The sequence below is a fragment of the Brachycentrus maculatus genome, unplaced genomic scaffold, assembly GCF_059751285.1.
Source record: "Brachycentrus maculatus isolate JH-2025_06_01 unplaced genomic scaffold, ASM5975128v1 h1tg000055l, whole genome shotgun sequence".
NCBI classification, from domain to species: Eukaryota; Metazoa; Arthropoda; class Insecta; order Trichoptera; family Brachycentridae; genus Brachycentrus; species Brachycentrus maculatus.
In genome coordinates, this window is record NW_028280809.1 from 3,781,816 (window position 1) to 3,798,036 (window position 16,221).

A 16,221-nucleotide genomic window follows, 5' to 3' on the forward strand; every position below is an offset into this window, starting at 1 on the left:
AATCCAAGGGACCAAAAAATATTAATTCGTAATAACGAATTTCCACATATAACGAAATTTAAAAAAATCATACTAGGTATGTATATGTTACGCGCCGTCGCAAAAAAATGTTGCGCGGCTTCACAAAAAGATCTCAAGTTCAGCAAACAAAGGAGGAAGGGGGCCATAGGGAACTGAATACCTACAATTTTCGTCAGTTTTCTTATTAACCTTACGGTGATAAAAGAGCCGCAGTAAACGATGATACTCGATGATATTCCTAGTTGTTTTTACTGATCATGTAAAAAGTTGAAATATAACAATTTTGTGATGTTGGGTTTGGTAAATATGTATCTGAAAATGAGAAAAATCATTTTCAGATACATATTTACCAGTACCCGCCATAGCCGAGAACGAGTACGGCTTGTGCGCTTCTGACGGCCAGTGTTGTCAGACGTCTAAGAGTAGTTTTCGGTATTGAGATTGCGAAGTTACGAAACTTGCTGAAGTTTTTTTTTTTATTTAAACTTTTTTTTCAAAATTTACGCGATGAATTTATTTTCCCCGTCGCCAAAAATTTCCTAAAACCCGTTTAATTCCTTCGTAATCCTTCAAATTCCATTTCATCTCTTTATTCCTTCAAAATCCGTATAAAACGGACAATACGTATTTGTCCAAATTTGTCCGTCATACTTAAATCCGTAAAAAAACAGACAAATCCGTATGATCTGGCAACACTGCCGTACGTACTCTGCAGTATTCGAAGGTTTTCCTTCACGCGCGCGCTTGCATACATACACACGGACACACTGGAAAACGTTTGGTATTGATGATTCTATCAAAAGTTCGCAACTAAAATGAGATCGTCCGCAGCGAGTTGTTTTTGCCTAGAATTTCCACTCATGAATTACATGAAATTATAGTAACTTTAAACATAAAGAGTAAATCCACTCACGAGTAGGCATAGGCTATGAAACTTATAAAGTTGAAGCCTGAGTAGGGACATGATAAACGGTGTTGCATAAGCCGTAGCTAGATTTCAGAGTCACTTGGACGTTAGGTAATTCAAAAAAATAAAAGAGATCGTCCGAAGCCGAGTGCGCGTGTACGTAAAGTGCAGCACACAAGCACACTCTGAGAAACGTTTATGTATTGGTGATTCTATTCCCAATTATAATGCGATTTATTTATTTCCGTCGCTGCAAATGAATAACTTTATATTATAATACTTTTATATAACACGTAAAAGTATTACGGAGGAACACAAAAATTCCGAGCCCGTATCTATTATATTTTATATTGATATTCTATTATATCCCGTATCTATTATATTTTATTACATAAAATTATAGTAACTTTGAACATAAAGAGTAAATCCACTCACGAGTAGGCATAGACTATAAAACTTAAAAAGTTGAAGCCTGAGTAGGGTCATGATAAGCGGTGTTGCATAAGCCGTAGCTAGAATTCAGAGTCACTTGGACGTTAGGTAAATAAAAAAAATCGCAGCAAACTCACTGGTGTCCCGCAGCGGGCAAAAATCCAAATTTTACAAAAATCGCTAAATCTTCCAAAGTATCAATTATTTTTAGATAAAATATCGAATTCACACTTACAAGATATTGTTCCACAGTATTGTGTCTTTTAAAGTATAATTTTGTTTAAATAACGAGAGTACTCCGTAATATCATATTTAGAAGAAGGCCTTAAATATCATTCTAATATCTGGATAAGTATGTACTTATAAAATCACCTTTGTGTAGGGCAACGTTGCAAAAATTACTCTTATAACTTATAACCAGTCGAACTTTTATTTTTGTGCACTAAACTTACCCGATACTGTTTTGGTGGGTGTTTTATTTAAATTTTTAGATCAATGAAAATTTAATGAGATAAAAAGACGGGTGCAATTTGCAGATTATTATTTTATACCATTGAAATACGAAGGCGGACTGTAATTTGAGAATTTTAATAGCCCACGGAAATAATTTCATTGAAATAAGAAGAGACAGATTACAACTAAAGAATTATTATTGCTAATGTAAACCATTTCACTGACTCGTTGACTCTAATTACTAATTACTCAGGATGACATTTTTATAAAATGATTCGTATTTAAATTACGAAGGAAGGTACTTACCGGGAACAGCGGCAACCACTTCAAAATAATCGTTAAAATTGTTCACTTAAAAATCACCATTAACATTATTCACATAAAATAATCTTTAACATTGCTGACTTAAAATAATCTTTTTCATTGTTACTTAAAATAATCGTTTATTTTCCCCTGTTTAGTTTTAACATTTCTTTCACAGTCTCGTATAATTATTTTGGCCAATGCATCAGAGTGGGAAAATGCATCTTCCGGTAATTCTGGTCTTCCTGATACGTATCGTTGGAGAACGTCTAAGGCATGAAAAACTTCGGAAGTTAACGGTAACGAAACAGACGAGGTTTCATTGCTTTCCTCATTCAATGTTTCATTATTGTCCTCATCACTCGTCTCAGATGCTGTAATGGGAGGCACGGGAACATAAACATCAGACGTAATCACTTCACGGTCGCAAGAAATAAACTCATCGTAACTTGTAGATCCCAACAAAACTATTTCACCCGTTGTTAAGTTCGCTTGGGGGGCGTCAATTTCATCTACGGGCAGCGAAGAAAATCCGCATTTTTTAAAACAATTCGCGATTGTTGTAGATGTTACCGATTGCCATGCTAAACTCATAGCTCGACATGCATCCAAAACTGTCCATTTTCTTAAGTTTTCCGCAGAACAGCCATTGTTTACCTGTATAATACAGGAACGCAATAGACTTTTTCTGTAATGGCTTTTGAAATTCTGTATAATACCCTGATCTAGCGGTTGGAGTGCACTCGTAGTATTGGGAGGTAGAAACAAAAATTCTATGTTTGGCGCAACAATTTCCGGCGCGTAATGTGCTGAACAATTATCCAAAATCATCAGTATGTTACGATCTTGTGCTGCCATTTTTCTCTGCATCATAATGACGAAGGTCTTAAATATTTCCCGCGTCATCCATGCTTTTTTATTATGGAAATAAGTAACTGCGGGAAATGTGCTAAAAGTAAGGCCTCTGAAGCATCGTGGTTTTCCATATTTTCCGATGACTGTGACCTTTACTTTATCGGATCCATCCATATTTGTACACAACGCAGCCGTCAGGCGTTCCTTGCTACGTTTTCCTCCGTGGCATTTCTCTCCTTTGAGAGCTAGTGTTCGATCTGGCATCATGTTATAAAAAACACCAGTTTCATCCATGTTGTAAACATTTTTTGCGTCGTATTTCTCCCAAATATGCCGATTGTTCGTTATCCAGCTCGAAACTTCCTCTCCATCAACTTTTTGGGAATCGCCACAAACCGCGAGGGAAACAATGTTGTGTCGCTTTTTAAAGCGATCTAACCACCCAATTGATGCCTTAAAATCAATTCCCATCTGATGAGCCAACGACTTTGCTTTTTCAATCAGCATTAAACCAGATGTAGATATATTCGCTGATCGGATTTGGGAGAAATACTCGAACAATTTTTCTTCCAATTCTTCAAATTTGGCAGGCCGTACACGCTGTTTGGAACCGTTCGCCTTACATCTATCAAATGCATCTTCAATCTTCTTCCGATTTTTAAAAATTGTAGAGAGAGAGGAAACCGGAATACCATATTTTACGGCTATCTTGCCTTTACTGTCCACTTTGTTGTCGATGTCCTTCAATATCGTAATTTTTTGTGCGATAGTTAAAGTTTTGCGGGAATTATTACGCCCTGAAGCCATTTCAAGTTTCACAAAATTTTGGGAAATGTACTTTAAATAATAAATTACGCTACACTAGTATATGTATACACAGATTACACAAAATGCCGTACGAAAATAGTCCACTAAATATTTGAATGAATTTTAACGATACAAGTTTACGCGAAAACAATCGTCAAGCGAAAATGAATTTACGTAAATATGCGTTCCGAAGCGGAACAAACTTAACCCCACAGACGTCACACCGAGACTGACATTCAAAGATTAAATCACGTTCCCAATAAGTACATATTGTAATTTTCGTAGGGATACTGTTTATTTTTCTCAAATTTTGGCGGGTGGATTCGACTTCCAGCCGCGGCGAAGTCATGCCCCGCCGGGAGCTACGTCACATCCAGGTGTGGATTTTGGGCGGACTCGGCGGTTTATATACAATTAAGCTAGTCTGTAATAGAAACTTTTAACCGTTCTGGGTGTCAAAATACCGCCGCGCGCCGCCGAAAAGGCGATAAATGTGGAATTGTGTACTTGGCTATTTTTATTTTCTTATTATATACTTTTACTAAATGTAAAGCTGTACAATAGGGTGAGCCGATGACGTTTTTTGGCGAATTCAACAATGAAAGCAGTCTAAAAATTTGCATTTTGTATTGCACATAACGAGAAAAATATTTTTTTAAATATTCGATACTACTTTTGGCCCTCAACCAGAGCTCAAAGTTTTCGGAAAAGCCATTTTTTGCGCTTTACCAGCTGTCATTTCGTAATTAAGTAATTCTAATTAAATGTTACGATATGTAATATACTTTACTTAAAAAGCACATAAAGGCAAAAGTTGCAATTTACATTGTTATAAATAGGTAGCGTTGTTTTAGTAAGTCATTATATCCATCAGTATTTGGCCGGCGCGCGGAGCTCTAAGGAATCGGTAGCGCTGTCCGTAATTTTCTTTAGATCCCTGTACTATAAAAATGAATTTTAGAATATTTTATAATTTAAAAGTTAAAAATTATCTTAACAAACGATTAAAGTTATTATGAGTTCATCTAAACCCTGTATAAAATAATACTAGATTTTGGTTTTTAGCCACTTTTATTTTTGAAATTTTTCTCGAACCGGTTTCAAAAAGAACTTTGTTATCTTCAGGGATAGACATGTACATGTATATTCCAGAAGACAACAAGGTTTTTGCCGAAACCAGTAGGAGAAAAGTACCAATAATGGATGTGGTTAAAAACAAAGTTCTAGTTTTATTTTATAAAGTTTTATAAAATGTGCCACAAAATATATGCCAAAAATATTCAAGAAATAAGCTAAACCCGCTACTACCATAGACGTAGTGATGTAGATTTTCCCATATTTGGCGAGAATTTTTTCATCGAAAAAACAGATGAATTTCAAAAACAAATCGAAAAATTATCGATTATCAAAACAAGGTTACAACACCTTTGTCTAAAAGAAAATGGAATTAATATTTACAGGAAACTACAGAATCAGTGAGTTTAAAATCATTTCCTGAACCCACACCATCCAAGAGGAAAACTTTACAACTTCCTGCTATAACAGGTGTGTGTAAACGATTTGGTTTTTCAGACCGATGGGTTGCAACTTTGACTTTGTTGTTCAAAAGACTACAAGCCATATGTACTTCACCAATATTTGGAGCTGGCAAATATATTTCAGATTCAATCTTCAATGATTTTTTGAGCAACAGTTTGGAGCTTGAAAATATTCAATGCCTAAGCTGCGATGGGATTGTATTTAATACGGGCTCGAAAAATGGAGCAATTCAGCATCTATAATAAATATAGAATATACCATTACAGTGGTTTATTTGTGAATTACCTACATTCTAATGCATTACCGTTTTGACATTTATTTACCCATGATGGTCCCACATCTGATCTTCGGGGAAATTCTAATCCAACTGGAAAAGCTTTAAGTTTTGTGAATGGTTATCTATTATAGATTTTTTACTGTAACTGTAAACCTACTACATACTCTAAGCTGGGACCATATGTGTCAATCTATTACTATCGAACATTGTTCACCTGAAATCGTAAACCAACAACCTGGAAAAATGGCACACTCTCGATAACTGACAACTGTTTATTTTAAAATACACAAATAATTGTCAAAGTTTACGCTTCAGTGTGGTTAATTGTAATAAGAAAACCATAGGTTAGTGCAATTTATGTAATTGAAATAATAAGTATATCCGGAATTTTGGGGATGATTTAAAATCAAAAAAGATTCTGTCATTCAAAGGAATGCTTTTTTGTTCATCCTCGAAACTCAGTTTCAACATTGTTATCGGATACCAGAAGCTATATCGGGACCTAAATTTGAGAAGAATCATCGAAACTCGGAAGAAGACAGATGCTAACCTTAAGGTTATTTAAGTTACCAAAGCTCAATTTTCAAGCTACCAACTACATAGAAATAATAATTAGGGTTAAATCATAAGTTACACAACCACCAATCTTAATTAAAATATCGGACAGCTTTTAAGAAATGATTTTAATAAATCGAAGATCAGTTTTTACTATATCCTCAATCCCTTGTTACATGTAGGCCTTGTGGAACGCCGCGTAAAAATGGTGACAGAAGCCTCGATAACAGTAACTGGCCCGAAAGCAAAAGATGGTGTTATACGAACGAAAATGAAGTACAGGACTAAAATACCATCATTCAATAGTAATAAACAGTGTGAATCATAAAAATTACTTTTATTTTCGCACTCTGCTTTATATAGAAAAATCTGTGAATTCCGTTTTTTTTATGATTTGAAAAATAAATATAAAGCCAATTTCTAAATTTAAAAATGCATTTTTATTGCGTAATGACTCTTCTTTTATTGATATAAAATTTTTTCTTGTAAAAATTAAATTTCATATTTTGTGGAAATTGAGGATATCGCTGAAAAATATCAAAACGTAAAAATTTCAATCTTGGTGTGTTTGTCGTTTTTAATTAACATAATGTATTTAAAATAATTTTAATTGTTTGTAAAGATAATCTTCAATTTATACTTAATCACACTTAAAATTCTAACACATTTCAAAAGTACCAGGATCTAAAAAAAACACAGAGAGCGCAACCAATTCCTTTGAGCGTTTAGGGCCAAAAGTAGTATGGAATATTTTTTTTATATTTTTACGTTATATGTAATCCAAAATGCAACTTTTTAGACCAATTTGTCTTTGATATCTAAATTAATATTTTTTTTCATACATCAACGGACCACTCTACTGTACAATTCCCGAATAAAAAAATAAAAAATAAAAAAAAACCGTCTGCATACGGCAGATGCTGCGGCGCCGGCGCGGCTTTGAAATATTTTTATATTTTAACATTTTTATTTCGTTATAAATGTACATAAATGTATTGGCATTTGTTTGTACGGGACAAAAGTGATTTTGTTATACATACATATTAATCATTATATAAATGCATTTTTGTATGAAAAATTGGTTTTAGGAATTTTTTTTTCGATGTACGTCATTAGATACGATAGAATTTTCACAGTTTTCTTATTAACCTTACGGTGATAAAAGTGCCGCGGTAAACGATGATACTCATATGTATTTTGTACACAATATGAGAATGTGATTTTAAAACCGGAAAAACGTGAATATTCCTAGTTGCTTTTAATGGCCAAAGTTGAAATATAACAATTTTGTAATGTTGGGTCTGGTAAATGTTATCATAAAGTTATTCATTTGCAGCAACGAAAATAAATAAGTTGTAAAAAAATCGGGATTAAAATCGCCAATACACAAACGCTTCTGTGTTTGCGCGTGTGGCGTGCTTTGTAAGTATGCGTGCATGTCGCACGTCGTAACACGTTACTCCGCCAGTACTCATAGACCAGTAGATTGTCTTGCACGACACTACGCTTTTTTTTAAATTACCTAACGTCCAAGTGACTCTGAAATCTAGCTACGGCTTATGCAACACCGTTTATCATGTCCCTACTCAGGCTTCAACTTTATAAGTTTCATAGCCTATGCCTACTCGTGATTGGATTTACTCTTTATGTTTAAAGTTACTATAATTTAATGTAATTCATGAGTGAAAATTCTAGGCAAAAACACCCGCTAGCGACATTACGCCGCGTTTATAACGGCCACTTAGGGCGCTTGTCCACAACCCGGAATTCCGTGTAATTTTACTGTCTGGCACGTCAGTGAGCGTTTTAAAATGACGATTGGCTTGTGACTTTGTCCATCTTTCTTCGGATCGGAGCTCTTGATCGGTGCGTGAACACGTTGCGCGTAAATTCGATCGGAAAATCGTAGTTTTAAAACGCTAACTGACGTGCCGGACGGTAAATTTTTGACGGTGTAATTCCGTGTAGTGGACAAAAGCCCTTACGATGTAGATAAAAGACGGATACAATTCGAGGATTATTATTGTCAACAGAATCATTTCATTGAGATAAAAAGATGTCTACCATTGAGATAAGCAGGTGGACTGTAATTTGAGAATTTTTATGGCCCACGGAAATAATTTCATTGAAATAAGAAGAGACAGATTATAACTGTGTCGCCTACTTTCAAAATCCGCCAGATCCATATAAGTCGAGTTTACAAAAATATGCCTAATTTATGTCTCAAAGATTTGTCTATCTTTAGATAAAATATTATAAAATAAAGAATTTCCCCATTTTTTTGGAAAGTTTTTCAGTATTTAAAAACAAAAAAAACACGAGACACAAACCGATAATGACATAATCTTAATTTTTTACCTATCCCCGCTCTCTGATTGACCGATATAGGTCAGAAGGCGAATTTCATGAATATATCGGAATTTGAAATACAACACTGTTTTTAAGTATTTTTTAGCGGGGTTTTCAAGTACATAAATTTTTTAAACAATGAAACCCAAAATTGGTATTCCGATAGAGTATTTATTTTAAAATCTTTTAAAATTGGATTTGGCGGATTTTGAAAGTAGGCGACACAACTAAAGAATTTTTATTGTTAAAGTTAATCATTTCACTTACTCATTGACTCTAATTACTAATTACTCAAGCTGGCAGGATATCGTATTGAATTACTTTTTAAAATCGCCATAAAACCATCGGTATATGGCGCGGCGCCGTGGCGGCGCGACTTTGAAAAATTTTTATCTTAACATTTTTTATTTCGTCATAAATTTACATAAATGTATTGGCATTTTTTCGTACGGGACAAAAGTGATTTTGTTATACATATTAACGGGATTTCGTTATATAAATGCATTTTTGTATGAAAAATTAGTTTTAGGGAATAAATTTGGTTTTTTTTTTCGATATACCTCATTTTTCGATATATCGCGATTCGTTATATCGCGACTATACTGTACATATTTGACAATCTGATGTATTGATTTTTTCATGGAATTCTGTGTGTTTTATCTGTATCTGGTCATCGCTTACAGTGGATAGATAATGCATTAACTACGTAGTGACGATAACTTTTAGATGGCTTCTGGGTATTTTTTTCCAAGATAAAATTATCTTTACTACACACATAGCTGAAATTGGCCCCCTGAAAAAAAAATACCATGCACAGTTTTTACAAATATATATATATTTTTGCTGACAAGTTTGTTTTATGTTTTTATAAAATCACCTATATGTTTGATTTGAGAACTATATAAAATTTTATTATCTTATGTCGGAAATGATTTTTTTCTTTTCCTACAATATTGCTCCCGGCTGAGTGCAGAAATCTGACATTATCTATTGTATCCTTGAAAGCTAATGATGCAGTCATATATACTTTGTCACCCATGTCAATTTCCATTTTTAATTTCAAAGGCATATTATTTTGTGGTATAAAATATTATGTTAGATACTTTTATGTACTTTGAAAGTAATAACATAGAATAAAAACTCAAAATATTTAAAAAAAACATCCATAGCAATTGTATATTTGATTATTATACAAGTTCTATTACATATTGTAATATATTTATAATTATTATATATGCTTTTAAGTTGAAAACTCGTAATTGTCAAGTAAAGTGTATACATTTATAAATTTTTTCATCATATATTCATATTCTGACTATTTTAAATGTCAATATGTAGACATCAAATTCCTCATAATAAACATGTGTTATTTTTTGTTATTCCCGATACCCATTTTAAGCTTTACTTTAAAGTTAACGAAATGCATTTGGGTGTCCTATTGCACTATTGCTGAAAAGTGTTATTAGTTTTTTATTATTATTTTGATTCAAATATTGTATTTAAATGTTCAATTCATTATACTGCTATATGTTAAACATGCAAAATAAATATATATAATAAAGTATATTAATCAAGTAAATTTATTGTAAGGAGTTGATGTAAAATAAAAGAACAAATTAATTTTATATTTGAAAAAGAAAATGTAAGTTAGTTTTACAATAAGCTTTACAAATTATGGGTTTAGTTAGAATGGTGCTTTACACGTTCCAGAGTGTGTTATGAATAAAATTTAAAGGATTTTTTACAATTTAAAAATAAAATCGTATTGTCACATTTAATGACTTTCTTTTCACAAACCTATCTATATAATGACAAGGTTAACTTAATTTTATGAACCTGTTAAAATGGTAGGTAAACGAAATTTTGATACAATTATTTTGCTATGGAAAATAATATATCCGTAAGGTGTGCGTGCGTGCGCGCGAATGTGCGTGCGTGGGTGTGCGTTCGCAGGTTAGTGCGTGCGTGAGTGAAATATCTTAGAGGCGTTCTGAAAATTTATCGCGTAATACCCGTATCGTTGATTCGATTGGAGAATGACATTGCCGACGTCATTTTTTTTAGACAAAAAATGTGGGGGCCGATGGACCTGGTGAAGAAATAGGTCAAAAGGGTAGAAATGTAACTAAATACAGGTTTACCGGTTCGCTACCGCGAGCGCGTTAACGATATTCTTTAATAATAATGTATAGAAACATTTATTAGGAAGATCAAGAAGTACTAAAATATCATAACTCACCGATATTATCAAATTTACAGTCATTTTTCTAAATGCTTTCACATTTTTGTTGAAAAAAATCACGGCCTGCTGAGTACGGTACCTTCTGGCTTGAAAGGGTTAAGCCAGGAGACCATAGCAAAATGGTTGATATGTTTTTTTTTATAAATGTCGCGTTTTTGACGTAAGTAGCTGCGGCCTGGCTTCCATTTCGAAGTTTAGAATGAAATGTATACATCAGTTTAAATACCTGCTTCGTTTGAAATTGATATTATTCTAATTTTATAGTAAATTAAACAATCATTTGAGTTGAATGAGTAGTGATTTATTTTTACTTTCGCCGCCCGTTTTCCTATTTGCTGCTGAATTTTCATTTCTAGCCGCGGGTTTTTAGAGGAGTCGGCGCTCTGTATATAATTTAGTAGCGTGAATAGTAATAGTCTATGCTAGTCTATGAATCTGTGGTACATAATCTTTGTGTCTGTGGTGTGGAATTCGAATCGATTCGAATGTCATGTGGGTGTGTCTGAGTATCTATGGCTTGTTTTTCTAAATATTATTATCGTAATCAGTAAGCGATGTCTCATTGAACTATATAAATTAGTCAAATTAGTTAGTCTGTGCATTGAACGTCACTAATTAGAAAAAATACCCACGCATTTCTTGTTGGAATCAAGCATGAAATTAATACGAATCCTACGCACTTAGAATATAATCTAGTAAATTAGTATAATTTGACTAAAATACTGCGTTTGAACGCTCATAATACAAGCTTGTGTTGTAGTTTCTAACTAAAAGTATTAATAAGAATTATAATGCCGTTCTTCAGTGGGAGATGTTATAGCAATATTCGGCTGGAAGGGAGAACTGCGATAGTAACAGGGTGCAATACCGGAATAGGAAAGGAAACTGTTTTAGATTTTTACAAAAGAGGTGAGAAAATTTGAATTATTTATTTAATAAATATTCGCTTCCTTTGTGGAGCATGTGGAGGCCACAATCTGGTTCTCGGCTTTGCTGTCGGCTGATATCTCTTTTGCCACTTATACCCATACAAGACAAAACTGTGTCTGAAGGAATCTAGGTTTTCCCTATTCTTTTTTATGATTACACGAAATCTTATCATTAGTGGACTATGATGAACTATTATAATCATTCTATATATTTTTTAGAACACTAAGTTCGTAAGATTTGGAAATATCTTGACTTTTCCTTAAATTGCTTTGCCAATGTCCATATTACCGCTAGAATGGATCCTTGATACGGTTATAGGCCATACTGTGTTCGAATCGCATGAATGTATGTTTTTATTTAAGAATTATATTTATTATAACTACATGTTATTTCTACTTTATAATTACTATGTGGTTTATGCATTTACATATTATAAAAGCATACTGATTGCATATAAATAAATAAATAAAAAAACAGACATAGACAGCTATATTTTTGATGTATTTAATTATTTAGAATTATTTAACACAATAAATTTTTGAAACAAATAAAATTTATTTTGTAATAAATTTTTTTTTTGTATGTATATTGATAAAATATTTTCATGACATTAGTGGCCTGTTGCAAAATACAGGAATAAAGTAGTGGCATATTTCTTATGACTCGGAAGTTAACGACACTACCACATGACCGCAATGTAAGTAATATAACCAAAATAAAAATTAATTTTTAGGTGCCCACATTGTGTTGGCTTGCCGGGATACAGCAAAAGCGAACAATGCCATTGAAGATATACAGAAGGCGTGCGAAGGGCAGGAAGGGCTGGGATCCATGGTGGCCGCCAAGTTGGACCTAAACTCCTTGGCCTCGGTGAGGCAGTGCGCACGACACATCCTGGACACGGAGCCGGCCATCCATCTTCTCGTCAACAACGCCGGAGTCATGATGTGCCCGCAGGGGAAGACAGAGGACGGCTTCGAAACTCAAATTGGGACCAATCATTTAGCGCATTACCTGTTCACACTTTTACTGTTGCCGCGAATGATCAAATCAAAACCTGCTCGGATAGTGAATGTCTCATCTTTGGGACATAAATGTGAGTTATATGACGACATGATCTTTTTAAGTAAAATTACAATAAACCATAATCATTTCCTTCATTTATATATTTCCATTTTCATAAAATACCTCAAGGGGTCTTTGATTAAACTTATATAAAAATCTGTGATTCAGTTCAATTGAGAACAAAATTATTTGAATGAAATTGCAAACAACTGCGTTTTTTTTTCTTCTTATTATCCAACTCTCACTGTTTCCAACTGATGGTGGAAGAGCATTCTATGCCAGTAGGCTAGAAATAGCGAAGACACTAGCCAAATTTAGTTCGCTGATTACCCATGGTGATTGTTGTAACTGATCGACCCGTGAGACATATTGCTCGCTCCTTTCAACAATGTCACAAATCAAAAAACTTGATTTTTCAGGAGAATGTTTTTAAAGTTTAAAAATATAATACAATGTATTAAAAATAAATATCAAGCCACTTATTGAACTTTTTACAGTGCAACAGATCTTTTTAGGTAAAACCTGAAGGTTTTTTCTCCATTTGAAAAATATTTAGTATATTTAAAAAAATAATTAAACAATACCTTTTCTTCAAAATGCAAAAACAACACTTTCTGTTCTGTAGCGGGTAAATATTAAGTTAAAAATATGCCGCTTTTGCTGGGATATAGTACATTTTCTGGGCATTCCGAAAACATGCACAACTGTAAATTGACGATTTTTGATTTATGACGTTCTTGAAAGAAGTGATCAATATGTCACCGTCATGGTATTCAATGTCCGGGGATACAATATAATTACTGTAACATATACCACAGGACTTGTGCCTCTCTTTCTCGTACAACAGATTTAATGTTTATGTAAACATATAAATTACGTTTAACAAAAAAATATATTTAATGCTTTTGTTTACAGTTGGATATATGGATTTCGAAGATTTGTTCTTTGAGAAAAGATTTTATAGTTCTATTGCAGCATATAGTCAGAGCAAACTAGCAAATGTATTGTTTACCAAGGAATTAGCTAAAAGACTTAAGGTAATTCTTTTGAACATTTGTTTAATTAATTATGCACATTACATTTTAATATTCACATAAGATGTGTGACCAATATACAGAATGACAACATTATATCATAGATGATAACACATAATTATGATTTTTTTTAAAAAGAGAATCTTTTTGTGTTTTTATTATTTACACAAATATTACAATTTTGTGAGCCTAAGTGGCTTTTTATTAGAAATAGGTATCAAATTGTGGTAGAGTGGGTTCGAACCGAGTAGCTCTGACTTAAAAGTCCGCAACACTAACCACGAGACCACAACCCGACCATGTCGTAAAATATTATGCAGCAATGACCATTCTTATATACAAAAGAGACATAATAATGAATTTATACTATGGACATGTAGAGCGAATGGATAATTAAGAAAGTATATTTTGCGAATGTGAACGGGAGAACAGAATGAGGACGTCCTAAAAAGACTCGGCGTAACCAGATCAATCAGAACCTTAAATCTGGTGGTGTCAAAAGTCTACGTAATCATAGTGCATGTATGACGAGATGTATTGATGTAAAGGGAGCGTGGAGTGTATGTCAGAACAGAAGAGTGTGGCATTCCATCCTTTCTGCCTACCCTTGCAGAAAAATGGCATGATAGCAGTCATAAAAACAATATTATCTACTTAGACTGAGATATAATAACTTATGCATTATGTTCAATTTATTTATATTCTTATACATAATAACCCTAATACCCCATTTGAGGATAACAATGATGGTTTTTACTTCTTTTTGTCCAGGTAAATAATGTGGAAGGTGTAAATGTGTATTCCTTACATCCCGGATCTGTGAATACAGAGCTCGGGAGACACTTGGACGATACATACTTCTATGGATTGAGTTTCCTCATGACACCCATCCGATATTTCCTCAAGTCACCGGAACTCGGAGCCCAGACTACAATTTATTGCTCTGTTGATGAGAAATGCGCCAATGAGACGGGACTGTATTACAGGTAGGGGTAGTGTTAATCCATTACAACATTTAAATTTATTTTCTAGACATTTCTACTTTTACTATCATAAAAAAGAGACTAAGCTCTTGTGCTCGGAGAGGGACTTACACTTACTATTTATTATTTATGTTTGTTGGTAATTAAATTTATATTTATTATAATTATTTTTTTTTGTTTTATTTATATATATATATATATATATATATATATATATATATATATATATATATATATATATATATATATATACACATATATATATATATATATATATATATATATATATATATATATATATATATATATATAAAAAACAAAAAAAATATATCATAGTCGTACAGGAGGAAGTGACCAACTACTAAAACGTAAAATGTTCAGGAGGGCCATTTAAGTCACTTTTGCTTGGCAAGAAAATAAACATCAATGCAGTTAGTTATTTTTAGCAAATCAATATATTATACTTCCATGTTTCAAATCCTTTGGGGATTTTTTTCAGGGCTATATTAAGCTAGTAAGATATCAAATAGTCAATGATCACGTTTTTTTTCAAAATGCACTTGGTCACTTTCTCCTGTATGACTACGATATATGTACATACAAACTTTATCATTAAATATATATACAAACATGAAACATATTACTAGATTGCATAATAAAGTGATAGAATACTACTAAATCTTGGTCAATATTAGCACTTTTAAAAATAAAATAAAATTACTGCTATTTGTTGAGTAATCTGTACATAAAATATTCCTATTCATTTCAGCGACTGTGTGGCAATAAATCCCAGCAAAAATGGAAGTGATCCCGTGTACTCAGAGAAGCTTTGGAACGTATCATGGGAATTGGTGAAGCTTGGAGATTGGAATCCATTTACCACTCAGGATAATACTTTCTAGTCATTTAACATGTTTTTCCTACTTTACCAATTATTTTTATAAAAGTACTTTTATAATTGATTGATTTAAAATTATACAAAAAATATTATGATATCCATGTTATTTTTTTACCTTAATGTTGTACATACAATACATAAGATATTTTTTATAATTATTTTTGTTACATTTTAGACTTAAGTAATTGTTTATTGGCTTTATTTTAATAATTGGGTTGTGGTCTGTGTCATGTTTTATTAAGAAATTCCTACTGTACCAGTTATTTTTATAAAACTTTTATAATTGATTGATTAAAAATTGTTCAAAAATGAATTGATTGTATTGTTATTTTTTTTACTAAATATGCATACATAGGATATTTGTTTGAATTATTTTTGCTTCTGTCCGCCTCCGTAGTGTAATGGTCAGCACGCTCGGCTACCGTTCTGGAGGTCCCGGGTTCCGTTCCCTAGGGGGGTAAAATAAATATAAGTGATTTTTTCACTGTAATATTTATTCAATATTACCATGGACTGTTATCTGAAGCGGAGGGCTGATCACCTTTCCTTCATGTGTAAACGATCAAGATAA

The 16,221-nt window shown here is 32.8% G+C and overlaps 1 protein-coding gene across 1 annotated transcript; it reads left to right on the top strand.

Moving 5' to 3' along the window:
- The first annotated feature begins 11,259 nt into the window (after window positions 1-11,259).
- Window positions 11,260-15,963, top strand: LOC148311909 (retinol dehydrogenase 11-like). The gene is made up of 5 exons (XM_088278198.1): window positions 11,260-11,649; window positions 12,404-12,766; window positions 13,651-13,772; window positions 14,541-14,755; window positions 15,522-15,963. Exons 1-5 carry the CDS (start codon window positions 11,532-11,534, stop codon window positions 15,652-15,654), a joined length of 951 nt encoding a protein of 316 aa, XP_088134324.1. The 5' UTR covers window positions 11,260-11,531; the 3' UTR covers window positions 15,655-15,963.
- Window positions 15,964-16,221: the final 258 nt, after the last annotated feature.

What these genes read in the sequence shown, in the direction of transcription:
- LOC148311909 (XM_088278198.1), top strand. Translation starts at nt 11,532, where the DNA reads ATGCCGTTCTTCAGTGGGAGATGTTATAGCAATATTCGGCTGGAAGGG. An exon ending in TTTAGATTTTTACAAAAGAG is followed by an intron (nt 11,650 to 12,403) that starts GTGAGAAAATTT and finishes ATTAATTTTTAG; the next exon opens with GTGCCCACATTGTGTTGGCT. An exon ending in AATTAGCTAAAAGACTTAAG is followed by an intron (nt 13,773 to 14,540) that starts GTAATTCTTTTG and finishes CTTTTTGTCCAG; the next exon opens with GTAAATAATGTGGAAGGTGT.